Source organism: Herpailurus yagouaroundi, unplaced genomic scaffold, assembly GCF_014898765.1.
Source record: "Herpailurus yagouaroundi ecotype Mexico unplaced genomic scaffold, PumYag 182, whole genome shotgun sequence".
Classification (NCBI taxonomy): domain Eukaryota; kingdom Metazoa; phylum Chordata; class Mammalia; order Carnivora; family Felidae; genus Herpailurus; species Herpailurus yagouaroundi.
The window spans coordinates 41,841,205-41,848,066 of record NW_024412413.1 but is presented as its reverse complement, the minus strand read 5'-3'; the positions used below and the strand labels follow the sequence as shown (position 1 = coordinate 41,848,066).

Genomic DNA, 6,862 nt, shown 5'->3' with positions numbered 1-6,862 from the left:
TCAAAGGTTTTGTTTGTTTGTCTTTTTAAGTCTTTGTGGTAACTCATCCTCTAATACTCTTTCCCCCAATTTTTTATTGGATGCATGTTTTGTGGTAGATACTGTGAATATGGATATAAATCATTTATGGTCTCTGACCTTAAGAAGCTAATATTGGTCCCTATGCTTTTCAGTGAAGACTAAGAAGTTTTAGAGAGTTGTTTGGTAGATTAATTTATTCCTTCTCAAAGTAACTTTTGCCAAACCCTAGTTTTGCACAGTACTCTAAGAAAAATAGTCCCACTATCAAACCAGTTAAAAAAAAATTGGGGTATGTATTTCTTCTTGCAAATTTAAGTCTAATAAATTCTGTAGTAGCAATAAATTAATTTTATCAGGGTCACCCACTTTCATGTGACTCTTAATAACTATTGGGGCGCCTGGGTGGCTCGGTTGGTTAAGCGTCCTACTTCAGCTCAGGTCATGATCTAGTGGTTCATGAGTTCAAGCCCCGTGTCGGGCTCTGTGCTGACAGCTCAGAGCCTGGAGCCTGCTTCGGATTGTCTCCCTTTCTCTCTGCCCCTCCCCCACTTATACTCTGTCTCTGTCTCTCTCTCGTCTCTCAAAAATAAATAAAACATTAAAAAAAATTTTTTAATAACCATCAATAGTTGAGTTTTTCAGGGCACAGTTGGGGAAAGAGTGGATGCTTGTGCAGAAGAACTGGCAGGCTATTTACAAAATGGAATGGAAGAAAGAAAACTTTTAGCTTTATTATTTTTTAGCTTCTGAAGCATTTTCAAATGCTTAAGAAAGTACATTGACCTGATAAAACTGATCTTAACACTAAAAAATCAACAGCTATCAAAGATTACTTTTATGAGATAGTAAGTGCTGTAACAACCATCTAGGAAAACAGAAATCTTGGACAGTGGAAGTTTATAACTATCACGACAGGTTGTTAGATAGTGAGCTTGGCTGCAGCACCAAATTGAATAAAGGCTGTGTTCCAGAGAATTGATAGAAGAGGTTTTGCACATCAGTTATGCCACTGTTGAATCCGTTCACCCGTAGGCCTTGAAAAGATTGAGCAAATGGAAATAAAAATGGATTTTGTGATTTCTTTGGAAACTTATGCTGTGGCTTCACACCCCTGCCTCCCTAGAACCACTAAGGGGAGGTGTGGGAGGTGTTGCTTGCCTCTCCCTCTTTTCTGGTGTCTGACACTGGCCTGGGGGATGTAGGGGATGTGGGTGAGCCAGCAGCTTTGGCAGCAAAAGGAAGGAGAGGCCGCTATGAGTTTGGCTGGACCTTCTCTCCAAGAATCAGAGCAAAGGGCACCGCATGTGGGCTAACAGTGGATAGAGGCAGCCCTGGACTGTTCTAAATCCCGCCCACGAGCGCCTGTGGAACGGACTGTAGGAAAACCAGAGACTGCGGGAGAATAGCAGCTGCAGGAAAACGTACTGCCTGCATTGCAGGAAGTTCAGGCAAATGTTTGCACGCTTTGATCTTGCCAGGGTTAGTAATCTAGGTAAGCACGTTGAGGAAGGGGAAATGCTCAGTAGAAACAAAGATCCACGCCTTCCTTGCTCGTCTTGAGCCCCAGGTGCAGAAGTTTTAAATGTTCACCTGCATAAATTGAGACTGTCTTTGTAACTTAAAATGGCTATAGAACTTCTGTTATTGGCGGTAACCAGAGAAGTCACAGCACCTGACCTGATGTTCATAACAGGGGCAGATGGGTTACCCCGGTTGACCAGGCTTCAAAGGAGTGCGGGGAGACAAGACAAAATCGCCTTCAGGACTACCTCATGAGTCCTGCTTGTTCACTGCACTTACCCCGTGAAAGACAAAAAGGGGAGGCTTGTAGGGAGAAGATATTGGTAGGTGCCTACAATGCAGCACGACCCCATTATAACATAATATACTGCTAAATATATGCTAGTAAAATCCTAACTAATCCTGGTGTATGTGTAGAAACATGCTTAATCCTGTGTTATACAGCTATGAATAACATGGGTTTGAACTGTGCAGGTCCATTTAAATGGATTTTCTTCTTGTCTCTAGCTTTATTGTAAGAATACAATGCACAATACCTAAACAAAATATGTGTTATGTTATTGGTAAAGCTTCTGGGCAACAGTAGGCCGTTAATAGTTAAGTTTTTGGGGAGTCAAAAGTTATGCTGGATTTTTTACTGCACGGGGGCAGGCACCCCTTAAACCTCATGTTGTTCAAGAGTCAACTGTATGTATGTGCCTTGTGAGAAGGAAGGCTAGAGACTGGGACAGGAAGTGGTGTGTTGGAAGGAAGAGGCCACAGTAAAATAAGAGAGGCAGGAGCTGACTCCAACAGTGCTGGCAAAGGGGCCAGCTCTGTTGGGCGGGGTCCTGTGGTTCCTCCCTTCACCATTTCGGGCCTTCTGAGTACCAAGACTGGGCTCGATACTGGGGTTTCAATGCCGCTTTCCCCAGGACTCTACAATTTAGCAGGGGTGGGGGGACTGACAGTTAACGTGACATAAATGACTGGAGAGCTAACAAAGTAGAGAAAATCAGATTAGGTCTGTTTGGAGGTTAATTTGAAAGTGAGGGTTAACAATGGAATTTGGCTTTGAACTCAAGGTAGGCATTTGCTGGAATGAGAGGCATTTAACCTTGCAGATTTCATGAGAAGTTAGGGAAGTGGTCTGCATTGCATTCACCTGAGCTTCTTTTAAGTGGCTAGGCATCAGGATCATCTGGAAGCTCCAAACCTATGGAGATTCTGACTGTAGAAATCAGAGGCTCAAGAGCATAGTCCTATCCTCTCAAGCTCCTGTGTAATTCTGACATATTAAGGTTTGGTGTTTGGGAACTACCGGGAAGTCTCAATCAAAAGATCCGATTTAGGGGCGCCTGGGTGGCTCAGTCGGTTAAGCATCCGACTTTGACTCAGGTCACGATCTCGCGGTCCGTGAGTTCGAGCCCCGCGTCGAGCTCCGGGCTGATGGCTTGGAGCCTGGAGCCTGCTTCTCATTCTGTGTCTCCCTCTCTCTCTGCCCCTTCCCCATTCATATTCTGTCTCTCTCTGTCTCAAAAATAAACGTTAAAAAAAAAAAAAAAGATCTGATTTGGGTTTTACGAGGGCTTGGTTAGCTGAGCTGCGACAATGAACACTTTTGCTGAAATTGGTACACACAGCCCACGAGCAAATACAACCAACATCTCATTAAATGAATTAATTTTTATTGCTATTTTATCAAGTTTAATATTTTTCTAAAAGAAAAACAAATCAGTTTACATATAGGAAAGTTTGAAGCAGACAGCTATAGATAATATAGCCGCTAGAAAAAAGAGCAGAGCTAAATAGGATGAAAACAAAAGCAGTAAGCAGCAATAAAATTAATACCTACACAAAACTAGCAGTGCAATAAGATTAGCTGAAAGCAGCTTTACGTTGAAAAAAAAAAAAGTTACTTAAATACAGAAATAGCACCTTACCAAAAAGAATTGAGCAATGTAAACTTGGTAGGTAGATTCAAGTATAAAAGTTCTCCCAACTCTTGTACCAGAATGAAAGGGTTTCACAAACCCTGGACAGTGTAGGGCACACACCTTCCCTCAGTGCCTACTCACAGCTGCGTGTCCTTAGCAGGGTCCCCAACAATTATTTCTTTTACTAAGTAATACAACGATAGACTCAAGATTGCCATTGCTTTTCCGCTTCTCCAAATACCCAAGTCTAGCTTAGCAGTCCATTCTCATCAGTTGCTCTGTAAGGAACATACGTTCTCCTGACAGACACAACCACCGCATCATTTTATTTTTTTATGTATCACGAAGCCACATGAAAAAGTGTGTCCCGGATACAAAAGGGATTAGTTCTCAGTTTTCTATTGCTGAATATGGTCACAGAGTCTTAATATTCTCATTTAGGGGGTTGGTTGCTTCTTAACACCCCTCAAGAACCGTGAACTCTCTGAGGTTTTTATGGTCATCATGTGAACAGAATAATAATTAAAAAAAAGGGATAGCAAAGAAGTTTAATAAGTGGCGAACATCCAAAAACAGTGAGGGGAAAATCAGATTGGGATGTCTTCCAAATGTAGACCTCTCAAGTGAAAATATTTTTGTGGACGTTCTTAAGTATGGTATATTTAAAAATGCATGTACCCTGTGCAGATATAGATGCTGTGTGTCCTGAAAAGGGCATATTTTTATTTGTTTCAATAAAAGTATAAAACAAATATTAGCTCATATTAGCTCAGGGTAATCATTACCAGGAAATTGTGGATGATTAGAACCATAATTTTATCCATTTAATGCTAGCAAAGATTGTAAAAAAGAAAAAAATGCCATGTTGTAAACTTTATAAGTTTAGTGTTGATAAAAATTTTATATAATAACAAATTTATTTAATCTGGCTATCTACCTCAAGTTTTCAAAAATCTCGTGGGGTAATAAGGCTAATATTATCCTGTAGTTAATATAAAGCTACTTTGCTCAGACTCCCAGAGTCTCTTAAATTAATATTTTTATTTCATAGAACATTTTATTGGGTCCAAAAATAATAAAATAGAACCCTACACCAAGATTCTAAATCTAAGACAGAAGCTTAAAAAAGAAAGGGAAAAAGGAAGGAAGGGAGGGAGGAAGCCACTTACTGGAAGAGACAAGAATGAGGTACATATCAAAAAATCTAGGAATAAAAGAGCTAGTTTGGCTACTTGATGAAATCCTAAAGCAATATGGTTTAACAAACGAGTATTGCATAATTGTTTCCAGAATAGTATTCATGTTAGCACAATGAAATCCCTGCACTCACCACTTGTATTTTTCAGAAAAACTCTGAAAAATAACTGGTTTGCATACTCTTGGATGCTCAACATAATGTGTCCATTTTCCCTCTTACCCTTCCAATAATAAAGAAAAAAAGCAAAAGAAAAAATAAAACGATCACCTATCTTCCTATATCAAGTTCCACATCATTAGCTCTTCAGAATTCTACCACAAGGTCCCATCCAGGTTCCAATTTTCCATATAATCACTTGCTACCATCCTGATTTATTCAATAAACAGCGATTCTTTGAAGGCCTCCAAACCTGATACTCTACGGTTAACATTTAAATAAAACACCCACGGGGCACAGAGTGAAGGGAACTGCACATGGTAGGATTTTTACAAATGAACAGTAAACACCTCACGGTTCACACGGGTCAGCTCTCAGGCTGCTGGCGTCCCTCTTGGTTCTCGCGCCCAGACAGGGTTAGCACAGTTCAGTACAGCAAGGTGTGCCATTCACAGTTATTTTGGTCTTGACATTCTGTCATGCATATACATTTATCCACATTATTAGCAGGTTGTGAAGTAAGTGCAGGGCAAATCATAGGAAAAAAGTATAAACATTCAAGTCGTCATACCCTGAAAAAACATGTGTTTTGCTGTAGTTGTAAACTTTTTGCACTAAATCCCATTTCAGGAACAAAATAAATAATACCATAGGATTCACAACTGGAGTTGGCTTCCTGGTGAAGCCTAGGGAAGCAGTAGCTTTTTGAAACTGCAGAAAGGAAGTTTCTCTCACCACAGATCTATAGTCAGGGTGAGGGGAAATACATGCCCAGAACGCTCACCCTGGTTAAGTGCTAGACAGCTCCCCCTTCCCCCAGCAGAAAAACCACAAGGCTCCAGTAGCCTGTTCAGATCTACTTCCAGCAATAAGAGGATTCTTGAATCAAAACCACAGAAGTCAGTCGGTGCTTTCACTGTGACACCACGCACAGAGTCTGGACTCTAACTGGTACTGAATGCACAATTAGTAACAATTACTTTCCGGAAAACAGAGGATCCGTGATGACGGGCAGGTAACCAGAACCAGTGGGTGAAAGACAGAGGAAGGACATGTGCCGAAGACTGGACGGCTTGCGTTCCGTTTTGCATCCAGCGTCAGGGCATCACCTGCAACAGGGAAGTTCAGGTGGTTTGATCCCGCCCCCGCCTGGTGAGGCGTGGGGTTAGTCGGCCCCGCTGCTGGGGATTTCGAGTCTCCTCTGTGCCGAGCTGGTGTTTCGTGATGGATTCCTCTCTCTTCTCCTAAGGACCGGGTCTCCTAGGCTGCCAGGCGTCTTGAAAAATGTCTCACGATGTGTGCGTCGGATGCTCTTGGGGGTCACTGGAACTGGTGACTGAAAAAGCAAATAAAAACAGCAGTGAGGTCCAAACTGTCCTCGATCTCTGAACTAAGTAAACCCTGTCCTGGCCTGCGTCATTGTGATCTTCGTGTAAGCGTTCTCTCCTTTGCACTTTTCTGTCACACTCATCTGGGTTGACCTTCCCAGCACTTACAACTGAAATTAACTTTGTTATTTCGTGTGCAGAAAGGCAGCCTAGCAAACAGGTTAGAAGGGTGCCACTGGCGCAACCAGCTGTGTGACCTTGGGCAAATTACTTAACCCATGTGTCCCTCAGTGTTTTCATCCATACAACGGGGATGACAAAAGTGACGACTTCACAGAACTGCACGAATTAAACAAGATCATGTTTATCAAGCACCTTTTAGACCACACTGGGCAAACAGCAAGTATCTGCATCTGTCTCGCCGCTTTTTATTTACTTGCTAATATGTATCCTCTTGTGTTAAACGTTGATCTCCTTAATGTTCCCTCAAAGGACAGGGGCCTTTATCCTGTTTACTGGCATATCTTTACTGCCTGGATCAGTGCCTGGCACATAACTGGTGATCAGAAAGCATGTTATTACATTATAATCACCTTTAGAAACTGTTTATTTCAATGTCTAGCAACCTTGTCAGCCTCTGACAGACTTGTCTAAAATATTTTTGGCCACAGCATAACTCTTCCTCTGTGAGAGAAAAGTAACCACTCTGAACAATGCCTAAG

The 6,862-nt window shown here is 41.8% G+C and overlaps 1 protein-coding gene across 2 annotated transcripts in view; it reads right to left on the bottom strand.

The window, feature by feature from the left end:
• Positions 1-3,192: 3,192 nt before the first annotated feature.
• E2F7 (E2F transcription factor 7) overlaps positions 3,193-6,862 on the bottom strand; it is a 40,209-nt gene continuing 36,539 nt past the window's right edge. For both annotated transcript variants that reach the window (XM_040491365.1, XM_040491366.1), the window contains one exon: positions 3,193-6,148. In XM_040491365.1, coding sequence (XP_040347299.1) covers positions 5,978-6,148 — 171 coding nt within the window. In that variant the 3' untranslated portion in view covers positions 3,193-5,977. The remainder of the gene's footprint in view (positions 6,149-6,862) is intronic.